The sequence below is a fragment of the Agelaius phoeniceus genome, chromosome 4, assembly GCF_051311805.1.
Source record: "Agelaius phoeniceus isolate bAgePho1 chromosome 4, bAgePho1.hap1, whole genome shotgun sequence".
In the NCBI taxonomy this organism is placed as follows: domain Eukaryota; kingdom Metazoa; phylum Chordata; class Aves; order Passeriformes; family Icteridae; genus Agelaius; species Agelaius phoeniceus.
The window spans coordinates 13,064,222-13,090,961 of NC_135268.1; the positions used below are offsets into that span (position 1 = coordinate 13,064,222).

The window sequence follows — 26,740 nt, forward strand, 5'->3', positions numbered from 1 at the left end:
GTCACGTGCGCCCAGAGCCCGGCGCGCCCCCGACGCCGCCGCGCACGCGCGGGCGCCGCCGCGGGGCTTTTTTTTTTATTATTATTTTTTTTTCCCTTGGAAAGCCGAGGAGCGGGCAGCGCGTCTCGCGCCGGGAGCGGCGGGGACGGAGGCAGAGCCGGAGCTGCGGACGGGCCGGGCGGAGCCGAGCCGGTGTGGCGGCGGCAGCAGCAGCAGCAGCAGGTCAGCGGCCGGGGAGGGGCTGTGGGTTGGCCGGGTGCAGCGGTGGCGGCGCAGACAGGGGGCGCTGTGGGTCCCTCAGCCCCGTTCCCGCCGCCCGCCCGCGCGCGGAGCTCCCCCCCACCCCCCTCACGCCCCCGCGCGCTCCCCTCAAGGCCGGGGCGGGGCGGGCGTGTCGGGCCCCTCAGGTCACCGCAATGGAACCCTGAGCCGTGCTGTGCCCGCCCCCCGGCATCCTCCTCTCCCGGTGCCTGCTGATCCCGACCCGTGGGGCGCCTTCCTGAGGGCTGGCCACTACCTCCGGGCGCTAAGGTGGCTCTGCCCGCAAGTGATGCGCAGGTGACTCTTGTGCGTGGTGTCTTGGCGCCTGGTGAAATGAGGAACTCGTGCTGAGGGGGCTTTGGGCCCCTCGGAGTTAGTCTGTGCTTGTTTTTTTAAATATTGTGTCGGTAAAATCTGTAAATGCCTTCAGTAGTTGCACCTGCAGTGGTCAGTACCTGGTCTATGGTAAGTGTATGGTGCTCAGGCTTCTCAGCATAAGTCAGAGCTAGAAAAATCTATTTCACATTGTGACGTGCCCCTTACTTGAGGAGTAAATAAGGTGAAGTTTTCCCATATATTTTCAGTGGTTTTGGTCTAATGCAGCAGCTAGCTGGGCCGCAGAATGCTTGGTTTTTGTAACCACCTCCACTCTGCTTCCATGTACTTATTCCTTCTGTTTACCTCCAGCAGCTCTGCTGCTTGTTCAGTTCCCTAATCACCTGGTTGTCACCACAGGGAAGAACCAGAAATAAGTTCTTAAAATTCACTTGTGTTTCTTGAGGGTGAGCTATTGTGAAGAAATTGGGCTGTCCTTTTGGTGTCGTACAGGTGAATCCACCCAATCAGAGTCTGGTGCTGACATATATTTTAATTATAACTACAGAAACGACCTCTGAGATTAAGTGCAACCTTTGACCGATCCCCACCTTGTCACCCAGACCACGGCACTAAGTCCCACGTCCAGTCTTGAACAGAAATAAATCCACTTTGCCCCTCCTGAGGTGGCAGAGGGAAGGGTACAACCAGCACACAGAGATTTCTCTAAGTGTGGGAACAGTTTAACACTCATCAATGTCAAGTGGAAGCAAAGCCTTTACTGCCTGTCGGCACACCAGTTTCATGAAATCCATGGAATGCCTTAAAACTGCAGATTAAAATAATGCATTGGTTTCATTCTGTAAAATGGGAGGGGGAAAGTAGAAGTTTTTCTGGTTTTAGGTTAAGAAATTTGTACTGGCCCCCATGTATTAATGCCTGTCCTTTGTTACCTCACTTTGCAGAGAGAGACGTTTCAGGGCAGGGCAGGAACTTCAGCCTGCAGCTCTGCCTGTGTCTGATTGGTGTAATACTACATCTGTATTGGTGTAAAATGTTTCAGGATGTGTCTTTTTAAGTAGTTTCAGGTTTGCTGAATACTTGCATTTATTCTGCAGTACATACCTAGGGTTGCCCGTGACTCCACAAAAAACATTTTCATAGTGTACAAAGCATTTTGAATTCCTCTTTTTTTCTCCCTCATCCCCTCTTGCCCCATTTTAATTTTTAAAATATCCCAAGCAAACAAACATTTGCATCCGTACTTAAAAGAATAAACTATATTTTATATCTGCACCCTGTTTCCTCCAGGCCTTGTATTGCAGTTGAATTTTATTCTGTTTTCCAGATGTTGATAATAATAGAAACTGGGGTTGTGTGTAGGTTAGCACTGAAATCTTTAGTTTTTATCGAGTCTATAGATGAGTGTGCAGCTGCGTTATTTATTTGTTGTTTATTTATTATGTGTTATCTTCACTTTCCTGAAGTTCCTTCTTCCTGTTTAATCGTCCCTCCTTTTCTGGTTTCACTCTGGCACACAGAGGCACTGCGATTTTATTTCTTCTGGGGAGAATATTCTTTGCTTTATCAGTGTGAGGTTTTGACCCTGCTTTTGCTTTGCTCTGATTTTAATTTGTTTATCAGAGTAGTGCTGGTAGTGTGAGAGTTGGCATGTGAGGAATACAGACTGCCTTACACCCGGGCACATGGACATTGCTGAATTAATTACTGGGGTTTTATGTACCTATTAATCATTGATATTTGCTCTGACTCCGGAGGAGCTTGAAGTGCAAAGTAATTTCCTCAAAGCTTCGTTTGTAAAGGACAAAGTGAGAGGAAAGCCTGAAATGTAGCTTGCAGCTGCTTTTCCCTGTTCTGGGAAGGAAGTCCCCGAGCTGAGTGACTCAAAATGCTTTTTAAAACAAAGCTGTGCTGTCCTGGGCCACACTGAGGTGTTGGTGTGGTCCCTTCATGCTGTTCAGCCAGGACAGACAGCCCACAATGACATTTTACATTTGTGAAGCACCTCAGTGCAGCCCTCAGCTGGTTATGAAAGGTGTTGCCTGCTGGTTATTAATATATAAACCCTGCTGTAGGCCTTGAGTGGAGCTTGAACTTGATGAGCAGTTTTACCTGGCTTATCTTTCCAAGGTGACTGCTGACCTTTCCCTATCTGGAGTAGACAGCTCCCAGCGGGGGAGAAGCTGATCTCCGGCTGAGGAAGCCTCATTTGCACAAGAATTTGGGGGCCATTTCCATTTTGCCATCCTGTTGTCGAGGTGGGCTTCCTCTCTGATGGCTGTGCTCTCGTTTCCCTCTCTGCTGCTGAAGCCTTTCATATGGTGATTGCGACATTAATGGCTTTAATTTTTGTGGTAATTTAATTTTCCAAAAGCTGTCTGCTTCTGGCAGTGTTGCATTGTTTTGCCGGTGTGAAATGAGGTACTGAAGCCGTGACTGGCAGGTCTCAGCTACAGCGAATTGAAACATGAACAAAAGAGATGAATCGGTGCATTAGAACGGTTTTATATTTTTCGAGATGAATCTGTATATCAAGTCACTTGGTTCTAGGTAGGGTTTATTCTCCAGGGGTCTGTTCTGGAGTTGTGACAGACCCGGGTTTGCCATTAGGGACACTTTCTTGACTTACTGCTCTTGGGCAGGGCTTTGGTAGCTGCTGGAGAGAGTGGTTTGCATTTTTGACATAATAAAGACAGTTTTGTAAAAACCAACCTTACTGTTACCAGATCTGCCATCATCAAGGCTAATACAAGGTTAGTTTCTGACGTGTGAAGTGCTCCTGGGTTTTGTGTGTGATCTTTCTAGTGGTTTGTACTGTGAGTTAAGGGGAGTGGAGAAAAAATTGTGTATCTTTTTTTCAATTCTTAGAAAAACATGTTTATGAGGAGGGAAATTACCTGCTTTTCAGCTTTAGTTATTGCAGACTCTTTTTGGCAAGTAATTTCGTTTTCTGGTGACAGGGCAGAAGATGAAACCAGAACATTTACTCCTTGAAATAACCCCTTTTGTGTTTTTAAAATTATATTGCTGTCTCATTTGACAGAATGACAGGAATGGAGACTGAAACAGAGAGAGACAAAGCCATGGAAGAAGAAAGCACTGAGCAGAAGAAAGAAAGAGAGAAGAAGAAGAGGTCAAGAGTTAAGCAGGTGCTGGCAGATATAGCCAAGCAAGTGGATTTCTGGTTTGGTGATGTCAATCTCCACAAAGACAGATTTCTTCGAGAACAAATAGAGAAGTCCAGAGATGGGTGTAAGTTTATTTTCAGTATATTTCAGTAAACACTTGAGTTTCACTTTGTCCTTCCCTGTATTGCTGGCACCAGTGACAGTTTATTTTGAGGTGCGTGTCTTCTCCTGGGAAAGGCAGGAGTTCCATGCTGGAAATCAGCATCGGCAGCTCAGGAGGTAGAACCTGTACTAGATTTAAAAAATTTTATTTGCTCTTGCTCTCCTCCTGTCCTGTCAACCCTAGGATAAAGACATCTGCCAGGGTAGAAATGACTGTTTGGGAGATCTGATTTTCATTGTCCTTTCTTATATAATTTTAAGAACAAGCCATGAAACAGGAGTCATTTTGCCCTTAGAGGTACTGAACTTGTTTTGCAGGGTAGATAGCTGCAGAAATCAAAATGTCACTCGAATATGTTGTTAAGCATAGGTATTTGGTTAATTTTCTCTCTACAAGCTTGATAAGAACTTGTGTATTTGCTTCTAGTGTTACTGTGAGTCTCTTCAGACAATTTTTGTGGTTAGTTGAGCTTTTCTAAGGGCCCCCTTAAATAATTACTGAAGTAATAATGAAGTAAAAATCACTCCGCAATTTCTAGAGATACTAGACATGTCTAAATTTTTATTAAGACTAGTGCTACATAATTTTCTGTCCAGGTTTTAGCAGCATGTCTGGTTAAAACTGAGGTGCAAGCAGGGACTCTGTGTTGGCAGCACCGGGTTAAATACTCGATGAGTACTTGAAGGAGAGGCATATTTTCAATGCAAATTGTTTTTTGTGCTGTAAAACTACATCAGAAAAGGAGATTTTCTTCCTTTCTTTTCAATGACAGCGGTTATCAGTGGGGAGGTGAATGAACAAAATTCCTTTGATAATGGTTAGCACAGAAGAAAATTAAATTTCACATGAAAACAAGTGGAGTAGAACACATCACCTGATTTCATAATTACACTTTTTTTTCCCCCTAGATGTTGACATATCACTTCTTGTTTCTTTCAACAAGATGAAAAAATTGACTACTGATGGGAAGCTGATCGCTCGGGCAGTTAAAAGTTCATCTGTTGTAGAGGTATTGAACATCTCACCCTTGTGTATTTGCTGGTGCTGTAAGAGTTCTGCTGGGGTGCTGAAGTCAGCAATAATCTCATGGAAAATGCTTCTTTCTCCCTGCTTTCAGCTGGATTTGGAAGGAACCAGGATCAGGAGACGGCAGCCCCTGGGCGAGTGCCCCACGGACGTGGACAGTCGGACAGTCTATGTGGTAAGGCTGGCCTTGTATGTGTCCCTGTCCCTTTGTTCCTAACTATGGAAACTGTATTTGTGCATCAGGATTTTCCTTGGCTGCTGCTCATTGTGCATGTGAAAAATGCCAATCACTTGTTTTTAAAATGTTAAAAGTTTAATAGTAATAAAATGGTTATAAAAATAGTAATACAATTAGAGTAATAATAATTTGGACAATTTGAATTAGGACAATATGAGACAATAGCGACAAAGAGTTACAGACATCCAGGTACCTTTTTCTGGGCAGCAGGAGCCCGAAAAAGGACACCCCTGAACAAAGGATTAACCCTTAAAAACAACAGCCTGTTGCATATTCATACACTTCATACATGATGCATAAATTCCATTCAAACACAGGATTCTGTCTGGTCATCCTCAGCTTCTTCCTCCAAATCCTAGCAGTGCCTTCGAGGTGGGAAGAAGTTTGTTACTTCTGATAAAAGGGCCATAAATTCTTTTTCTCTGAAAGATTTCGGTGTCCTGTGGCTGCTATCTCGCTGCAAGTCCTTTCTTTAAAAAAAGTATCCTACATAGCATAGTTTCTATTTTAATATTTTATTATAACCTAGAACTATATTTAGCACAATACTTAAGAGAATTAATATAGCATTACTTTCTAACCCAACACAAATAATATTCATTTTAATATTTGCAAAAAGCCAATCATATTTCACCTCCAGCACAGGTGAAATAAATTGATTAAGCACAGGCAGGTGAGCAAGAGCTGAGAGTGGCTGTGGCAAGAAAGGGCTTTGTTTGGTGCCAGCTTAAATGGTTTTAAATGCCAAGCCAATGCTGCTTCCCAGGCTGGAAAGGTGCAATTTCATTGCACTGAGCTATTGCTGTGTTCACTGGGCTTTTTAAATGCCATTAGAGGAGCACCAGTGGTATTAAGAAATATTTGCTAATTACATTAATGTAGTTGAAGCTTTCTAATAACAACAAAATTAGCTTCATCAAACAGGATCTAGCTGCATTCCCAAGTTTATCAGGGTACTTTAAACAGCATTATCTGTTTATAAGATCTGTTACTGTAAGTGCCTCTGCTTTTGTACACACACAAACACCATTCTTTTCAAGACAGACTATACCTGAAAAATTTTAACTATCCTCCTAATAGCACACCTTGATACTGGCATGACTGCTTAACTTAAATGAAAATCACATCAGCTTGTGCTGATGGGATAAGTCTGCATCTCACCTTGGTATTTCAGCCTGGTCTGAGTTTAAAAGCTCTTACATTGTGGAGCCAACTGAGTGGTAGATTGGGAAGAAATCTGGTGGTTGAGCTTTTGCTTATTTAAACCCTGGGCAATTTTATTTACCAGATTTGAGGCCACTGTGGTGGTTTGCTTTTTGTCTCTATTTGCTTTTTATGACAGGTACAATTTTTGCTGTGTACCTGTAGCTGTTAGCAGCTGAGTTAGTATTTTCCAGAGAGCACTGAGTTTTCTGTGATAAAGATACACAATAATCATGGCCAGAATGCCAGCCCATCCAGATAAGGAGGAGCTGATCTGCTCTGACGATTCCTTCCTTACCAAAAGCCCGGAAAAGGTGGTTGGCTTTTGTTTTTTTTAAATACTATGTGCCAGACATAATATTTTCCTGACATGATTACAGGGACTGCTTAGAACTCTGAAATACTTTGTCTATATCATTTTTGATAAGATATTTTAAGTTTTGAGTGACATTGTCCATAAAAAGCTTAAGTGTGTGGCCAAATGTTTTGTAAATAACTGGTATGTGGAAATGGGGAAAGTAGAAGTAGCCCAGGTATTGCTTTTTTATATGCTTTACCACAGACTTCACTATTATACTATTAAAACGTGAAAAAACTTGAACTAGCTTTTCAATTTAAAGCCAAACTGTAATAAAATGTTTTTCTGAGGTTGGCAAAGTTTATGAAGGAAGAAAATCTGAATGTGATAAGTGTTTCCCTACAAGGAGAACATTTTATTGCAGTAACTTGTGAACAAAAATGAAATAGTGCCAACTCTGTTGTAGTTTAGGAATGAATTTGAGAGTGGGAATTTCAGTTGGGTCTAGTGAGAAATTGGTGTGACACGATGTCTGTGTGACTGGGGAGGGGAAATGCTGAACTCAGACACCGTGTCTGCAAGCTGCTAAAACGTGTTGCTATATTAAGGACTTTATAGAAATAAAAATCAGACAATTTTGTCATCCAAGAAACTGCTGAAAAAGGTTCTGCTCATTTGATGGATTAAACTTGAAAATACTGGCTACTGGTAAAAATTTTATTAGTAGTGACTCTTTACTGGCCTGCAGGAATTCTTTCTGTGATACCTACCTGCATTACCATCAATTAAAAAAAATACCTTGTGCTTTGCAGAGGGTAGTTTGGGACAAGCCAGTCTGGTATTTCCTCCAAGGTTTAAAATTTACCAAGAGATTTTGTGTTGCAAAGTCCAGCTGCGGGTGAGCTCTTGGTATCTGTCATGTGAAGAAGAGAAACATCTAAATTAAATATATCATGTATTTGCTGTAGAGTATGAATAATCAGAGATCTGTTCTCAGGTCACTTTTTGCTACCTGGATACTTTGCCTCTCAACGTTTTGATATCAAACTTGAATTTTTTTTTTCTCCTTTAGGAGCTGCTTCCCAAAAACGTCAATCACAGCTGGATTGAGCGGGTGTTTGGGAAGTGTGGCAATGTCGTTTACGTCAGCATCCCCCGGTACAGGAGCACTGGGGATCCAAAGGGCTTTGCTTTTGTTGAATTTGAAACTAAAGAACAAGCAGAGAAAGCCATTGAGGTGAGTGCTGCTGCCTCTGCTGCTGCCATTGTTCCTGGTGACACATTGCGATATGAATCCTGTGCTCTTTACTAGGTCACCCACTGAATCTTAGAGAAATTCCCAAAATATCACCATTTAAAAGCTTCACTTAACAGGAGTTAGCTTTTCTTTCCTGCTCCCAGACCTACAATTCTTTAAAGATTTAATTCTATTAATAACCTGAAGACTTGGAAATATAATTTTTTTTTTGTAAGTAATTTGGTTGGCTGCTCTTGGCATCTTTTACAGAAAGAGATCTCTGTGAACAAAAAAAATGATGTTTAAATTTCATCGAGCAAGCGTGGTCATACCTAATTTTCTGTATGGAAATGTGATTTGAAAGTATTTATATATTGAAGTGTGATAAAGATTGTTGGTTTTAACTTTAATTTGGATGCAGACTCTTCAAAGAAAGTATGATTTTGTGGTTCTCAATTTCCTTGTTTTAGTTTTTGAATAATCCACCAGAAGAAGCACCACGGAAACCTGGGATTTTCCCCAAAACAGTAAAGAATAAACCAGTTCCTACACTGAATTCAAGTGACACCACTGTAGTAGGTAAGTGGTGCTAAGTTATTGGGATCAAGGAAGTGTTACTAAGTTTCTTGGGTCACTTTTGTGCCTCAGCTTCTGAAGAGAAAATTCTCACCTGCTGTGTTACTGCAGTTTAACTTCACATGTCTTAAAAGCTTTTCATAAAAACAATTCACCTTGCTGTGTTTGGCCAGCATGGGCTGAAGTATGAAAAATCTACTGTAATTTACAAACCAGTATCCCAGATTTATGTTGCAACTTCATCACTAAAACATTTTCCCTCATTTCTGGTGTTGTAATACAATTTCCCAGACCTCAGACACCCTCCTTTTTTTTAAGACTGAAAATCACATTAATATTCCTCATGATTATCACCAATTCTTTATTTAACCAGCAACTGTTAGGTGAAGGCCAAAAAATTAAATCAAACAAGTCTAATCTAGTATTGAATCATGGGCAGTTTTAAATGTTTTGTTTTTAATCCAGAAGAAAAGAAAAAGAAGAAAAAGAAGAAATCCAAAATCAAGAAAGAGAGCAATGCACAGGCAGCTGCAGAGCCAAAGGAATCCAACACTAACAACACAACAGAGGCAGCACCCAAGTCTAAAAGGCACAGAACTCCCTCAGAGTGTTCTGAGATGGAGGGAACTGAGCCCCCCAAGCAGCTCTCTAAAAAGGAAAAGAGGAAATGGGACAGAACAGAGAGCTCCGAGGTAACCTGGGAAAGCAGGCCAGGAAAGAGAAAAAGAACCACCTCAGGAGATGGTGAGACATCAGCTCCAAAAGTCAAGAAAACTGCTGAGAAAGATGAAGTTGAAACAATAAAAGAAGAAACAACAGAAGTTCCAAAAGATTCCAATGGTAAAAATTCTTGCCACTTTTAATTATCACAATTTCTATGCAAAAATGAAATGAAATTGTAGATATCCTTTTTGAATGATAGAGTGGAAGCATTAGATCAGCTTGGGCATATCAGTGTTCCCTGCAGTTCAAATTAAACCTTGTTAGGAGTCACTCGAAGGAGAGGAGCTACAGAGGGAATGAGGAAAAACTTGCAACACTAAAGTAGGAAAATCTAATCAGAAATCAAAATAGTTCAAAGAAGTTCATATCAATAGAACTGTAAAGTATTGGTTAAACAGACAGCCTGGGCAAATGGAGACAGCACGGGAATCTAGATAAATAAATTAAAATACAAAAGAGAAAGCATTTGTTGCATGAGATAAGAAAAGCTGCAGTGAAAGGAGATTTATTGTGAGAAGTAAAGTAAACTTGGGTAGTCAATTAAATGGACCAGAAGCAGTTAATAGAAAGGAGCAGTAGATATTGAATGTGATTTTATTGTAAGAAAATGTTTAACTATCCGTGTTCAAATATTTAATATAGAAGTTTCTGCAGAAGAAGACAAAGACAAAAAAGACACCTCTCTTTCCAAATCCAAAAGGAAACACAAGAAAAAACACAAAGAGAGACACAAAATGGAGGAAGAAGTCATTCCCCTCAGGGTTCTCTCCAAGTAGGTGAAAAAAATTACCCGTTTTCTCTGAATAATTTTTCCTTAATGGTAGAACTAGGGAAATGGGTGGCTGGCTTGATTAAGACACCTCCTAAATGAGAACAAAATGCCCCAATTTTTGCACTTGTCATACCTACTTGTAACAATGAAATAAACCCACAGGTTTTAATCTCGTTTCATGTTGGGCCTCTTCAGTGTTTAAACAGTTTACTGCTGTTTGAGTATATATACCTCGGTGATTTTGGAAATATTTGTCTTGTGGTACCACATTTTTAATGTTTGTGAAATGTTTGAATGGTTACGCTTTTCTGTAGTATGCACTGTTTGTAGTCACTTGTAGGAAATTTAGGCCACGTGTTTTGTAATGTTTATTGAAGTTTTATTGCTTAAAAACTTTAATGCACCATATTTCAAACCTTTAAAGTTATTTGTTCCTGAAGTCTTGGTATGTCTGACAGTCCATCACCATTGCTAAAGTGCAATTCCAATTTTTATACAACAGAGTTGCATATTAGCAACAGTATTAGCCTGTAGCAAGAAGAATAAAGAGTTTAAATTTTCATAGCTTGACGTGTGGAGTTCTGCCAACCTTTTAATCCAAGTGTTGGGCTTTTAGGAGTCACCACAACTAAAACATGGAAGCACTTACTTTTTGGGCATCCAGCAAGTACCTCCATGTTAAAGTTGAGGGGGTCCTTGCCGCCTTGTGCCGCAATATCTTGATTTATATAGAAACACTTTTTTATTATTTGATACATTTCCAGAGAGGGTGTTGAGATTAAAAGGATTCACCACCACTAAAACATGGAAGCACTTACTGTTGAGAACCAAAGCAAGCACATCCACATTTAAGTTGTGGGGGTCCTTCAAGGGAAAAAACTACATAAAATTAAATCAAAACCGCGGTAACAAAAAACAATTATGCACATATCCTGTGAGAACCCTTCGAGCGTTAGGATCCACCGCCACTGAAACATGGAAGCACTTACTTTTATAGGCAGCAGGTACCTCCATGTTAAAGCAAAGGGAGACCTTCAAAATTAAAAATCGCTTCAAATGAACTTTAAGCACTTAGAAAAAGATCTGCTGAGAGCTAAATTTTTTCCCGGATCTAGTAATCTTCAGGATCTAAAAATCTTCAACCGAAGTGCAGGCCAAAAAAAAAAAATATATACATATAATCCAGGGTGAAGTTTCAGCATTGCGATCAGGATTCACCTCTACTAAAACATGGAAGCACTTACTTTTGCTATATCACAGAAAGCACCTCCATGTTAAAGTAAAAGGGGTCCACCAAAAAAAAAAAAAAAAAAGGTTGTCAGCGCAGCGTGTCTTCTGCCGTCGGCATTCTCAGCATACTGCAACAAACACAAGAGTTTTGGTTAAAGGTTATTCAATTGTAGCAAAAGGGTAAAATGTGAAATGTTTAAAGAGTATGAGCATTGCAAATACTTGCCTGACTCAGGCTCCATGATCTCCTCTCCTTTGGCTGGGCAAGTAACAAAGTTCCTCCTAGTGCTCGTATTTATACCAAACCTTGCTATGGGATGGTGTTGCCTTTTTATCTCCAAGAATCATTACGTGGCTCTTTTGTTATTTTAATGCCTTTGCTCCGTTGAGAATGTATGATCCTGGGCGAGTCTGGATGCTTTTTTGAAGTATACAGTTGTCAGTGTTAACAGCTAAAACCATTACCAGAAGATATCCTCCTCTTTAAAAATCCTCTATCAGCTTGTTTGATAGCACAGATTAGGGTAACAATGAGTCGTTCTCACAGTGCCACTGCGGGCATTGTGTTGCTGTGGAGCAAAGCTCTGGCTGTTTGCAGAAACATCTCCATGTTAAATGTATGTAAATATATAAATTGCTTCCATGGGGAGGATTTTTGAACCAAAATGCATTTGAATAGGGAGGAATGTCCTTATCTCGGTAGGTTTTTGGTTTAACCAGTTGTTGATTTTCCAGCAATGATTTTTTTCTCGAAAATGAATGACTGATTCTTAATGTAGTGACACAGGAGTGGGTTCACTGAACTAATTCACTGAATTGAGGGTTCACTGTCTCTGAATTAACTCTGAATTTGGTGCCTGTGCTCTGTGTAGTTCCAGTGGAAACCACAGTTCACCAAACTATTCTCAATGCTGTCTGAATATTTAAAGCAAATTTGAAAGCCACTCTGTAGAAATGATAGGTTGATGTTGCTGGAACTCTCTAAAGCAAAGCCATGGGAGATTGAGTTAGGGAAAAAATTGAATTTGACCGAAGTGCAGGGGACATCTCTGGTGGCAGAATGGTCTGCACTGTTCACCAAGTCCACCTAAAGCTGTTTGTAACCTGTTCAATTACCTGTAGTTTGTAAACATCAGTTTTTGTTTGCAACTGACATCCTGTGCCTGTGTTCCTGCTTTTAGGACCGAATGGATGGATTTGAAGCAGGAATATTTGGCTCTGCAGAAAGCCAGTATGGCCTCCTTAAAGAAAACCATGTCTCAAATCAAACCTGAGCCCGTGGGAGAAATGGAGACGGAGTCTGGTGTGCAGAAATCTGAAAATGACAAAAGTAATCCTGGGTTTTGTCTTTTTTTCCTTAGTGTTTCCTGTATGCAAACAGAAGTGGTGTAAGACCCCAGTCTTGCAGAAACACTGCCAGAAGGTTTTGTTTTGTAAAATGCTGCTGTTTTCTAAAAATGTCAGATAGTAAAAGTTACCCTCTCACTATATTTTGTTGGATTTGGTACTAAGGAGTTATGTAAGAAAATACTAAAGTGATTTCAGCATATAGCACTTCCCAGGCTTACAGATATATTTAGGTAGTTGTCATGATTAGGCCTCAGAGAGGTAAATGAATAATCAGCTGCCTTGGTGCTGCATCTTGGGCCAGACCAGCTTGGGTTTAACTGTCCCAGAGGTATTAAAAAAAACAGCTTGGAAGAAGACTTTATCAGCTCCAGGGGCAAGAGCCTCGAAATTATATCTTTGTAGATCAATTTCTACTTTTTTTCTGGTTTAGAATTCTTCTTTATTTTATTTCCTCTGAATACTCTTTGTGTCTCTTCACTAACCTCCACACTGATGTTCCAATGGCCCTCTGCATGTTTTTAATCATCACTCTATAACTGCGGGGTTACTATTGGTACAATGTAAAATGTCTTTGTAGGAAGAACCCTATGGACTTTAAAAATGTTTCAGACTTTTTCTCGAAGCTGATTTTTTTTTTTACTAAAATTGGCTTGAACCTTTGGACAATCTTGATCCTTCTTTTAATAAACCTCAAACTGCAGTAACAATATTTGATGCTTATTTACACTGTTACTTCTGTGCTTTCATAATGTCTTAATTTTTTAAACCTAATAAATATGAAAACTTTTTTCTCTTTTCCCCCACCCTCAGCCACCAGTGAAGATTGTGCCCCTCCCGCCAAGGCCAACACAATGGGGCCTCAGTTTGTCAGCGGAGTAATTGTGAAGATCATTAGCAGCGAGCCCCTGCCGGGCAGGAAGCAGATCAAGGTAATGCCTTTGTAACCTCAGGGTAGCTGTTAGCCTTTCCTCTTACCCTGCCCCCCAAATCTTTGAATATGGAATACCATTTCACCCAGACTCACTGATTTTTTTTGTCTTTTTTTTGCCTGTTTGGTCGGTAGCTGAGTAAAAATTTCTTGGTATCTGTAAATGGCAGATTTTTCAGTGGCAAAATAGGTTAAGGGAGGATGTTTCAAAGGAAACCAAGCCTGTAGTGTGCTTGGAGCAATGTCAAGTTTATCATGAAAATATTGACGAGAATAAGCAATGCTCTGGTGCTTTCCAGTTAAAAAAAAGGAGCTGGAGACTTCTTCAGTTTTTTGCATTTGTCACTGTGCCAGTCACCCTGACAGGAGACTTTGAAAAGTTTATGGTGTTTTTATCATGAACAGGAATCTGGGGGCAGGAAAATGCTCTCTGCATGAGAAACCAATTTTCTTGATTTCAGAAAGAATTTTACAATGACAAAAACTCCATTTCAGGGAGAATGATGGGAGTGGAACTTGTTGATTCAGTCACTTTTTTCCTAATGCAAGTTTTGTGTGATGACACAAATCAAAAGTTACACATCAATTCTTTTTAAGGAAAATACCAGTTTCTAAGCTTCATCCTTTTGAAATGGAAATATTAAGAATTTTCCAAAGGAAATAACAGGTTTTTTCCAGATCCTGAATTTTCCATTAATGTTACACAGGACGTTTTCTTTCCCAAATTGCACTTTAGGATGAGTAACAACTGCAAGGAATTTGAACAACTTGAACTCAGGTTGGTGCACACACATACCCAGCCCACTCAGAACAGTGAGGGAATGGTTTAAAATTCCATTTTTGATACTGTTTATCAAACATTTGTAACCAGGGAAGCCATTTCGAGTCACCAGCTGCTTGTAAGTGTATGAGGCTTGGTGCGTGCATGAACCTAAGCAACATGTGAGACTCTCACTGAAACCCTCATCTCACTGATGCTGGGGTTTCAGCTTCCGCAGCTTGATTTTTCTCTGTGTGTTTGAAGGCAGCTGAGTGCTGGAGACACAGAGAGAATGTGGCATAAGTTGTTCCTGTAACCTCTGAGGGCCTCTTGGACTGCAGGATATTCCTCACTGGGTTTTAAGTTTATGTCACACCCTGATAGGCTGTGGGCAATGGGAAAGTGCAACCAGAGTGCCTTTGCTGTTTCTGGGCCTTCAGCTGCAGCAAACTGCCACTAAGCCCCACTTCAGGCATTTTTTTCCCCTCAGACTTCCAGAACTGAGCTGCATTTCTCGTTGCATGGAAGCAGTGATGCATGCCACACGACTTGGGAAGGTCTTTGCAGTGTAGTTTAAATATTATTTTGATATTCTAATTTTACACTGCTCTGCTTCCCTGTTTTGCCCTCAAGGTGCTCCTCAGAGCTACTCACTTTTGCCAGCTCCAAGGAACTGTTTGGTTTGTTTTATCCATGAAAGGATGACTTTGGGATAACAGAATAAAGCTGAAAAGTAGCTTTTGTTGGCTATCAAAGGATCTTAACAGCGTTGTCACTTAATTTTTGTTTTGTTTTAAGGCTGCCCTTGGTAGTGGAGGGTTAAAAGCAGTGTGTGATTCCTGAATGGAAGCATCTTACTTGAGCTGCCTGCTGTGAACAAAATTGACTAGGAATGTGTGGTCCTACTTAATTTCCCTAACAGCAGGAATTACAAGTGAAGTACTTCATCTGCAAGAGCATTTGTGACTCTTCTCCCTTCTGCTGTCAGTGAAAATTTTCAGGCAGAGGTCACTTCATAAAGATAGAGTTGTTTTACTACTGCAGCTTTCTCAAATCATCTGCCATGCATGAGCTTTCTTTTGTGCATTTAATGTGTAGAATCAAGTCTGATATTTTTCTGTTAGACTGAGATCTATCGATGTTCCAGTGCACAGTTTTTACTTTTGAAAAAAATCCAATACAGCATTGGAATAAATGGGTGATGCTCCATTAGTAAAATGATACCATAAGGTTTCCAGGAATTGCTGCTTTAAATTGTTAATGGGAGGGCAGGATGAGAGATAGATGGGAAGATGTTGCAGGCTCATAAATCAGAATTCAGTTATAACCTTCTTAGGAAAAAATGTTAATTCAAAACTCTTTTGACAAGGGATTGATCGATTAAATGACAAAGTTCAGTTACTGCCTCCTACTTCATGACCTTCTTGAAAATGTTAACGACCTCCAAATGGAATGGTCAAAAGTCTCTCTTTTTAAGTTCTCTTTTTGAAGGCTGATTTATGGTGTGTGTTGTGTCGTGCTCTGACAGGATGCTCTGGCAGTGCTGGCTGAGGTGGCTTATGTTGACATGCTGGAGGGGGACACCGAATGCCACGTCCGTTTCAAGACTCCTGAGGATGCACAGACTGTCATGAAATCACACAAAGAAATACAGATCAAAAACAACTGGAAATTCGAAGTTCTCACTGGTAAGGCTTCTTTTTTTTCATGAAAGTATGGAAGAAGCCTTAATTACTGTGAAAGGGATCATTCCTGATGAATTTATGGATATATTTAGATGTCTCAGGAGAAAAAGATTGCATGTTTAGTAGTTTTATTTTCTGGGAGTCTTCTTGTTTTGCAAATACTCTGAAATTGATAAAACAAGAAGGGATTTTATGCCACTATTCAGAGCAAAATGATGATTTTTGCTTGCTATTACAGACTTAATTTTGCTCTTTTTAGGTGGATTTGCTTCACTTTCAGTGGCAAAGGGCTATAGAGCCTAATTCACATTGCAGCTTTATGAATAGAACATTCTGATAATGCAAAAGAATTTTAAAGGAAGACTTGGTTGAAAATACTGAGCATATGTGTGAAATGACATGGCAAGGATCTAACAGCACAGATACACTTAAAGTGGGTTTTAGCACTTACCCACTAATTGATCTTAATTTTCAGGAAGTTGAATAATTTAGGCCAGAATAAGAAGGGCTCTACTTTTCAACTTCATTTTAATGTGTGGTTTTTCTTTCTGAAATGACTGTGCTGTTCTAAATTTGTATCTTGTATTAGACTGGATTAGTTTGCCAAGTGTGGAGAACCCTTTTTGTGGGATTGAGGGATAGAAATAAAGAGGAAGCCTGTCAAACTTGCTGTATTCATTAAACTTTTGTCTTTAAAAGATGCACCAAAAACTGTAATATGGAAAAAAAAAAAAAAAAAAACAAAACGGGTTAAACAGTCAATATGAGACTGCCTCATCTGTATTTAAATATTTTACCCCACACTTGCCTAAATCCTGGTTTAGGACCCAGTCTGCTGGGTGCAGGGATGTATATGCCAGTAAAGGATTGCAGGAGGAGGGGCTTTGATGGAAGCATTAACCTTCATGATGATATCAAAGTTAATTGAAGTTTGAGACTCAGTGAGTGCTGCTAATGTCATTTAGAGATAGATTTGTCTTCCGTGTGCTCTGTGTTTCAGAGATCCAGAAATAACCTCAAATTTTGTGTTCTACAGCTGTGTGCTCTGTGTCTGTTTGTCTCTGGTTTCGAGTCCTTACATCAGAGTGTAGTAGGAGATTAGGAGTAAGTACTACATTGTAGGAGCATTCCATTCATGGTCTTAAGATTTATTTTTTTTTTCTAACTGGCTCATTGAAATGAGAATGGGAAAGCTTTCCAGGAATGCACAAAGGACTCACAGTTAGGATTTTTGTTTTACTTGGTGGCAGAAGGTGAGAGATGAAAAGGAAAGAATCTTTAATGCTCTCTACAGCAGGGACTAAAGATTTCCCAGTAGTATTTTACTCTTCAGGATTTGACTTTAAGTATCTTCAGCTTGGCATCTGGCAAGATGGCAAGCATCTGTGATCACATTGAGATCTTAACTTCTGCAGGAATCTCTTCTGAGATCATTCAGAAACTTCCCTGTGGCTGAAGATGAACCCTGAGACCGTGCAAAATGATATCACAAAATTCCCATTGTGATAATTACATTACAAACCAGAAAGAACAGTGGCAAACTGCTGCTTCCCTGCAAAGTTGCTGCTGAGAAGAACTGCAGAATTTTTTGCTTTTGTGTTGCTGCCCATGTTCAAATATTCCTGACCGCTCATGAATTCCCCAGGCAATGGTTTTGATGAAACAAAATAGTCTCAATTGTTCTTACAGTAATTACTTTCTTTTGTCTCCTGTTTGGTAGCTGTTTAAAATGTGTCAGAGGTTGAGTGCATCAGTAAATCAAAGGGGCCTATGTGTGCTGTGGTGAAACTTCAGCTAAAACTGATGACAGGTAGAGAGAAATTCTGTGTGGCTTCTGTGGATAGGAAATTTAAGACTACTGGGGAAATACTTGTTGGGTTTTCCTAACAGATGTTTTAATGAGTGTGAGAAGTGGATGCAGTTCTGGTGGCTGTGTTTATTGACATTGCTCCATGTCCATTTTCCCCCAAGGTGACCATGAGCAGCGTTACTGGCAGAAGATTTTGGTGGACAGACAAGCTAAGCTGAACCAGCCTCGAGAAAAGAAGCGGGGTACAGAGAAGGTAACCTGCAAATCTCAGCTGTTCCCTCGGCAGCCAGGGCTGAAAACATGACCCTGCTTCTGCATTGCTCCACGTGGTTTGACACTCTGTGTATTTAATTCTGATAAATCACTTCCTACTGACCTGGCAGCAGGGTTTTACAGCCACAAAATACAGAGTGTGGCTGTCCTGCTGCAGCTGACAAGTGCAAGGCTTGTCATTGCAGGGACAACTGGAGAAAGTTAAGTCCATGACTAAAGGCCTGAACTTCATTTGTAAGCTGGATTTGTTTTGAAACCCGGTCTGGATGAGCTCATTAATAAGTTAAGTAGTCTTGATGTGCTCTAGTGAAATCAAGTCTTAAACTCTTAAATCTCCAGTATGATCCAGAAAATAATTTTCTTGAGAACAAATCTCATTTCCCTCACCATTAAGATAGTTTTATTTTGCTGTGGTGAATCCTGTGTGTTCCCAGAGTGGTCAGGAGCCCCTACTCTACCCCAGCCAAAGCTGACTGCTGCTGCCAGCATCCATGGCTGTGCAGCTTCCAGTTCCAAAGTGGGACACTGCAGCCTTCTCCTGGCTGTGCCTGTGGGCTGCAGCCTTGAGCGAGTGTTGCAATGAACTTGCAGCCTCTGCTGCAGCCCCAGCAGCTCCTTCCAGCATGAAGGGCTCTTTGACTAAGCCGGGCAGATCCCTGACTTGACAGAGAGGAGCCAGAGAGTATTTCACAGACGTTTTATTGCCAGGTTTGCTTCACACACAATCCAGATAAGGTTTCTGAGTTGGCTTTAGCTTGAATTTTTTTTGCTGTGGCTTGCAAAACTTCAGAATCATCTGACCTTAATTATTTGTTGTTGACTTTGGAGACTCTTTGTTTCCTGGACGTTAGGGAAAAAATCCTGTCCCACATAAAATGGAAAATAAATATTTAATTGACCTAAAGGACCAGCAGTCATACAGGTCAAAACCTTATCTTGTACAAGGGATATTTTGCATATCTTATCCTGTTTGTGTGAATGTTCTTTCAGAGATCCTGCAGACAAATGAGTTGGGTTTTTTTAAACAAAGATGTGCATAAAGAATTTGCCCGAATGTCTAATTTAATTTTCATGAAAGCCTGCAAATGGCATTGATTCGAGCCAGTTTTCTTTAATATAAGCAGAAAGGGAATTTGGAATTTGAAAACCACAGCTTTAGAACATTTTTCTGATTGCTTCCAGGATTTTTTTAATGTACTTTTACTTTTTTAAACCAAAGGTGCCAGTGAGACCTTTGACTTTAATTTTGACTGTAGGAGCCCTTGCTATCAAGTTTCTCTTCTTCATCTTTTGAAGATTGGTATTTGTTGACCAAGCTGGTGTAAATTGGGCAGTAATGTACCTCATCTAGGCTTGCAAATACAAACTGTCTCGGTTCTGCCTAACAATTGGCAGCACAAGGATGCAAACTCCTGCTCCTTCCCCCTGCCCATCACCTTGCCACACAGGGAGGTGTGAACTTCAAAGCCAGGGAATTCTATTTAAATGCTAAAGCTGTTAAGCAAAACATCAAGACAAGAATGCCTCGCTGCAGTCAGTAAGTTTTAACCCCTTCGTCACTTTTTTACAGGCTGTATTCCTGAAATACAGACTGATAATATAAATATATTTTTCTGTTCATTAATATTTTCCCATTTGAAAATTTCTCCTTAGTACTTCCAAGATGATTTCTTATGAAGGTCTCAAAGGTAGAAAGAAGCAGTATAATAATTCATAATTTAACATACTCAGTAAAATGTGCCATTAGTGTGCCTTTCTATTCTGTTGATCACATTTGAAATCCCTTACACCATTTTGAAGTGGAACTTTTTGCCTGTTAGCTGCATTATGATTGGAATTAAGGCATCTTATATTTTCTTTGAATCAGTGTTGAAATGCATGGACAGTTGAGGCAGTCTGAGATTCCTCTTTTCCATTTTTTCTAAAACATCCAGGCCCATTTTGCTTTCCTCAGGATAATGGTTAAGGATCACTACAGCACACAGCTGGTACAGTGCCCAAAACCAAAGCAAGTGGTAGAGATTTCAATTCCTGAATCAATCAAAAAAATTTATGACAATCTACCAGGCCTGGTGGGAAGACAGGGACACCTTTTTCATGCCAAAGGATGGCCAGGCCTTTTCTGAGGGGCCTTGGGATATCCTATCTCTTTTGGACATCTGGTTTATTACAGGAACTGTGCCAGTGGAAGTGAAACCTTTCCCTGGTGTCTGTGGAATGGCTGGATCCCTCTTTGCATTCAGGAGTAGCCCTGTGCTTACATGGAGGTGCTGCTACTGGAATGATGAGCTAGAAATGAAAATCCTCATGCAAATTCTCAAATAGAAACACTCAGCAATATGAACTGGGCAGCTCATATCTTAGAGCTTCCCGTCCCATGTTTGGCACTCTCCATCCTATATGCTGAAAGATTAAACCACTGTACTCTGCTTCCTCTTAGGGCTGAACTGTTTTAAACTGTTTTTTTTTTTAGGCACCAGAGAATAAAAGTTAGCCATCTTGAGGTCAGTTTTATTGCTGGAAACTGCTTTGGAAAGCCTCAAATCTTGCCTGCCACAGGGAGTGCAGCAGCACAAGGTGCACCTCCATGCTGTGTGCAGGACTCAGCCATATGCAGAAGTAATAAATAATTTGATTTGTATGTGAACAAATCTGGCACACTGGATTGCCTGGGTGCAAGTGACCACATAACTCCAGCTAGTATGGTTGAGTAACCCCCAGCAGAGAAGTTGCTCTGGGCTTTTGTTGTTGTTTTGATTTGGTTTGGTTTTGGTTTATTGAGGGGATGGTGAGTTTTTCTTTTTTTTTTTGGTTGGTTGGTTGGATTTTTTTTTGTGGGGTTTTTAAAAAAAAAATGGTGGTATTTCTGTGTTCTCTGTGAGCGCATTTTCATGTGATTTCTTGTGTTGGTTTGTGGTTCCTGTGTGTGTGGTTTTGTGAATATTGTGATGGGTTTTGTGAGTTTTGTACATGCCTCTGCCTGTTGTTTTTGTGGGATTTGGTGATTTTATATGTACTTAGAGTTCTCTTCATGTACTAGAGCTTTGGAGTTGTTTTGAGAAGCTTGGAAGAGTTTTGGTAATTTTTTTCCTTTTGGGTACTTTTTTTGGCAGATTACATATTTTCAGAGGTTGATTTTGGTGTTTCTTAGTGGGTTTGGGTTTTTTCTGTTATTTTGAGGGAGCCTGGTGGGGTTTTTTTTTTTAGGGAGGAGTTGTGTGTTCTGTATGTGCCTTTGAGTGTTCCTGTGTTGGATTCTGTGGGTTTTTATGTGCCCTCAGATTGTGGTGTTGGTTTGTGGTGTTTCTCCACGAGTTTTTTTGTGTATTTTCTTGTGTTGATTTGTGGGTTTTGTGGTTTGTGTGTGTGTTTTTGTGGTGTTAGGGGAGTTTGTGGTTTCTTCATGTTCTTGTGTGGGTTTTAGGGTTTTGTGGTGCTGTGTGTGTTCTTATCGAAGTTTGTGGTTTCAGTGTCAATGTTTTTTGCCTGGGTTTAGGATTTTTTATGACATGTGAGTTTTGTGTGTGTTTTCAATATGTTTGTGTAATTGTTCATGTATGGGATTTATGAGGGTTTTTATTTTGTGTGTGTTTCTTGTGGTTTCTGTGCTTCAGTGGTTTTTCTTCAGTGCATTCATGTGGAGTTTCTGTGGTGTGCTGGGGATATATATTTGGGGGGTTTTCCTGTTTAAAATTCCACAATATTCATAAAGCACTCTTTTTGGGCTTTTTTGTGATTTGACCTTGTTTTTCCTACATCAGGAGCCAAATGAATCTAATAAAAGGATAGAATTTTTAACTTGCTGCATGAGGCTGTATTTCAGGATTTTGAAATTGCCATTTCGATATCTTCAACCATGTTGGGAGGAAGGAGGAATAGAATATATTATGATTATAAGGTCAAATCCTAGCAATATGGTTTTCCTCTGATTTTCCACGTCATTTTTGCTGCTTGCAGTTGATTGCCAAAGCTGAAAGGATGCGGCTGGAGAAGACCCAACAGACAAGCAAACACATTCGCTTCACTGATGACAACTAACAGGGCTGATGTGGACTTGGAAGTGAACTGTAGCTGTTCCAGACAAAACATCCAACACCAGCCCCCACAACCACTGCTGCTTCCAGCAACCCAGCCCGGGCCCTTGGAGCCAGAACTCTGCAGACTGCAAGTGTGAAGATTGGTTCTGAACCCCATTTTTACTAGGCTGAGTGTCTACTGCTTCTGAGCCCTTAGGTAAAGCTTTTTGGAACATGTGTATTATGAGATCTTCCTTTAGTTCTCTTCCACTTTGTTGGGATTTTCTCTCTCTTTTTTTTTTTTTTTTTGGTTTTTTTTTTTTTGTTTTTGTTTTTTTGTTTTGCTTTGTTTTTGTTTTGTTTTGGTTTTTTTGTATGTTTTATACACTAGGTTATAAAATAAAATGCTTGAGAATTTCAGTTGTGTATCTCTAATTCTTCCATTTGCTTTTTATGAGACTATAAATAATAAAAGTGGTAAATGCTACATAAAGCTCTCTAGGCCTCTTTTTAGTCCATCGAGCTGTTTGAAAATAGAGGAAAATAATCTTCTGTTATTTTCAAGTGGGTAGGGCTGGCAGGAAATCTGCCATTGAGGAGTTTGGAAGGAAATTTACTTACATAAATACACACTAAACTGAATTTAGACTTTTTTATTTTTTAGAGGAATCTTCAGAAGAAGAAATAAGAGTGTGTTTGGTACATCTCCATCTTGTTACTCACTTGCAAGTTGTGTAATTCACGAGTTAGGATGATGATTTTAATGGCTTTAAGGTATTTCATGGAGGACCAACCAGCAATCTGAAAAAGAGGAAAATCAAACGTGAAACTGGAATTCTCCACAAGGTTTCACTTCTGTTTGGCTGAGTCTGAATGGAGAGGGAATAGCAGTGATCAGACTGAAGATAGCAAGAGTCCAGAGGGGAAAAGTGCAAGATAAGGGATCAGCTTTGGGGCTGGAGGGGAAGAGCTTGCTGGTGGTTCTTGGAAATGGTGTATGGAGGATTCCTCCCAGAGGGCTGCAGGGGAAGAGCAGGAGCTCACCTGTATTCCAGGCATTCCTGCAGTATTCCTCTTTGGTTCAATTGCAGCATTTTGAATTTATTATGATCAGATCTTTAACTTCTCTCTTCCTGGGTAGGTGAGAAGTTGTGTAACATGGCAGAGAGGAGTTTTCATATCCAACTCTGAAAAGAATTGATCAATTAATGTCTTCTAGGCATCCAGCCTGAAAGACAGGAAGGCTTTTTTTTCCTTTTTCCCTTTGTGATGCGAAGGGAAAAAATAAATCCCACAGCCTACCCTGGGTAAAATGCTTGGGATTTTGCTGCTGAAATTCATTTAAGTCAAAAATATATCTGTGTTATAAATAATTTAGGTCATAAATGATTCAGACTTTTTATGTTTGGTGGAGAGTGAAGCAGAACTGCAAAAGCGTGAGTTTGGGAGTTTTGCTCGTTTATTAATAATTCCTAACTTGAGCACATAGAAGTCACCCTTCTGTTTCTTTCCATATTTATGCAGGTTAATTCATTACACTTAAACATCAATTTACTTTTTCTCCTTTTCCAAACTAGTGCAGCAATCTGCTCCAGCAGGAAAGGCCAGTTGGTGTTTAATACTTCTTCAAGGAGTTAATAACAGAATTTTTGCCACTTAATTTAGAAGTCAGGAATGGAGAGGGTGGCCTGGATGTTTTTACAAAAGAAGCTTGTATTCTCAGGTGTGCCAGAATGGTTTGTGTATTTTTTCTTTAAGTACAAATGACAATTAATTGCTGCTGCTGTCTTTCCCCATCTGGCTGAGTTTTACCATCCCAAGAATTGCATCCCTAAAGCAACTTCTGTTTGACCTCTAGGAGCTTCCTACACTGACATTTTCCTTTCTTTTCCCCCAATAAGTACATTTTACTTAGAAATTCAGGGTGACATTGTAAAACGGTAGGAATTGTTAACCTTGGAGTGCTCCTTTGTTGTTGCTGATTTTTCTGTCTCCCTGGACTGAGTGTTTTGAATAACATCATTCCATTGCCATCCATCTGCCTGGAGCAGAACCCAGCATTGATTCTGCTCTTTGTGACCCAGCACGGGGCTGAAGCTGAAATTATTTTTAGCACTCATATTTTTACCTCTCTTCCACGAGCTGCAGGCTGTGCATGGCAGCAGCAGGACTGGTTCTAGTGGAACACATGCCTGATACTCCAGGATGATTGGTCCTGCTGTTTTTCAGTAGCCAATGCCCCCACTCAGCACAGTATCCCATTCCATTGTTCCTGCAATGTGGAAAAGCCTTTTTACACTTGATTTTGAACTTTTGGTTAATGTTTGTTTGACTGTCCTCATCCTACCATCACCTGGAGCAAACCTGTTCTGCCTGCTTTATTTTACACAGCTAATATTCGTGTTTTGGGAGGTTTTCCCCCCTAAGATATTCACTGTACCCTAGTTTAAGTCAGACTTGAAGGCATCCTTGAAAGGCAGCAGGTAAGTACATTATCTTCTTCTAGAGAGGCTCTAAATCACATTAGAAAATTACCTTCTGATAGATGACAAAGGCACTTGCCTGCCCAGTTCCCTGAAAACATGGGTCAGTGTCATAATTGCTTTCTTAACGGTACCACGGTGTCTGATGATCCTGGGCAGGATTAAATCATGGCAATAATGCTGCACAAGGCTGCAAAAATAATTAGATCAGCTATGCTTGGGTGACTTTGAGACTGCCTGAGTGAGGCAGTAAGTAATGCAGTTACCTTTCCTACAGGGGATGGCTCTGCTGTGGAGGGTGTTAGGAAGCTGCCAGCTCACAGGGGCTTGGCAGCACACAAGTGTCCCTTGGCTTCCAGCAGAGCCGGGCCAGCTCTTGCATTCATCCCTGTCCTTGCCGGGATGGTGCTGACGGCATACTTGGCACTCCTAGCTGTCACTCAAGTCACACCAGTGCCCACCAGTGCCGGCAAAAACCGGGACAAAACGGAGCAGGAGAGGCTGGGAAAGCTTTGCTGCCCGTTGCTAGGGTGACTGGGTTTGTGCTGGACAAACACTGCTGTGCTTTTCTTGCCTTGTGGCATTTTGAGTGCAACCAAACAAACTCTTCAAGAGGCAAAACAAGTGGGACAGAGGTGAAGGGAAGGGACAAACCAGCTCTGGCACTTGGGAGTGAGTGCTGTCTCTGTGGGCAGAGGGGCTATCTGGAGTCTCTCTCCCCTGGCCCTGTGCACCCCTTGGAGGCAGCTGGCTGCCAGAAATGCTGTTTCCAAATGTCTCCTTGCAGTGTGCAATCCTGGTGATTTGTGTGAAAGAAAGCACTTGGAATGCAGTGAGGAGTCTGATGGGAAACGCCTTCTGGTGTGGTGTGATTTAATTAGGGCCGTTGACTGCCCCTTTTACCATTCTGGGCTGGAGCAGGGACTTCTGCTCCATATTATTTCTTTTTTTGGGTTTTTTAAACTCTTTTCCCAGACTTTTCATTCCCTCTCTGGTGTTACTACCCTGACTAAGCTGACAACTCCTCAAGTCCTGCACTGTATTTAATTCTGGGCCTGGAAGGCCGGGGGTGAGGGTGACATCCCCAGGAGGTGTCCATGGGACAGGGAGGCTCCTGCCTGGGCTGGGCTGGGCTGGGCTGAGAGCCCTCCAGGGACCAGTAGAGGGCAAAGCTGCTCCAGCTGTCCTGGGCTGGAAGCACAAACAGTGCCGGGAACAGCTGGACTCTCCCTTAGATGAAGCTGTGTACTTTTATTTTGGGCAAGAAGAATGGTCCATTTCTCCTACCCCCTGGATGAGGTATGGAGCAGATGTGGTTCAACACCTTTTTACCTGCGTGCCTAATGCAATTTTCTTCTTGGTTTCGGTTTGTTTTCCCCCACCGTGGCTGGTGCTTCTCTTTTTCCTGCTTGTTACACACAGAAACATTCTGTTACAAAAAGTAACTTTTTGTTACCCGATACTTTGTACAGTATTGGTTCATGAGTATTTTTAGGATAGAGCCTCTCTCTCAGATCTGGCGCCTCAATAGGTAAGTCCTTGCAAGTTTTAGCCTAGAAAGCCTTTTCCATGTCTGCAAATACAAAGTGTACTTGACCTGTTGGTTAAGGTCTGTGTATGCACCAAAGTAATTTTTGATGTAAGAGCAGAACTGTGGAAAAGACACAGTCAGTATCCTGAAAAAATAAAGACAGAATGTGAACCTCTTTCCCTTCATTCCCATCTCATCACCTCCTTACTCATCAGCATGTCTGAAACTCTCCAGCTCTGATCCTTGTCCTTTTGCACGCTCTTCCTCTTCCTTCTTGCTCCCTGATTACAATCAGGGCAAAATATTGAAAATTGTTTGGGTGTTGCAAGATGCAGCTGTGTATCCTGACTGGGTTTAGGCTGCAGCTAGAGATGTATTTCTATGGCCACCTCTTGGCCTCAGTACAACTAAATATAGGTACAGCTGCAGCAGAGAGCTGGTCATCTGCAGCTTCCAGCAGGGAAACACACCCAGAGCCACTTTGCAGCTTTTAAGCCCGAATTTGGCACCACATCCCCTGTTTCAGGTGCCCTCATTACCACCCCTGTGCTGTATTTTATAGCCCATTTGTTGTCCAAGTGTTTTACTGTTGGCATGGAGCTTGTTGCTGGGTTGGAATCTTGCCTTTACAGTGTGGCCCACTGTTTTTAACATCTACTGTCTTGCATTGTTGGTTGGGAACTTCATATTCATTTTGTCCTCAATTATTTGTA

General features: G+C 41.0%; 1 protein-coding gene across 3 annotated transcripts; it reads left to right on the top strand.

The window, feature by feature from the left end:
- Window positions 1-5: 5 nt before the first annotated feature.
- On the top strand, window positions 6-22,433 carry LARP7 (La ribonucleoprotein 7, transcriptional regulator). Of its 3 annotated transcripts, none has more exons than XM_054633489.2 (13): window positions 6-222; window positions 3,641-3,849; window positions 4,797-4,897; window positions 5,006-5,089; window positions 7,726-7,890; window positions 8,361-8,469; window positions 8,932-9,306; window positions 9,832-9,961; window positions 12,373-12,521; window positions 13,352-13,470; window positions 15,758-15,917; window positions 17,886-17,977; window positions 21,955-22,433. In XM_054633489.2, the coding sequence occupies exons 2-13, from the start codon at window positions 3,642-3,644 to the stop codon at window positions 22,033-22,035; spliced, it is 1,773 nt and encodes a 590-aa protein (XP_054489464.2). In that variant the 5' UTR covers window positions 6-222; window position 3,641; the 3' UTR covers window positions 22,036-22,433. The 3 variants fall into 3 exon arrangements, with proteins under 3 accessions (XP_054489464.2, XP_054489466.2, XP_077032983.1); XM_054633491.2 differs by having other exon boundaries at window positions 8,935-9,306; XM_077176868.1 differs by lacking the exon at window positions 6-222 and adding an exon at window positions 402-558.
- The last annotated feature ends 4,307 nt before the right edge of the window (window positions 22,434-26,740 follow it).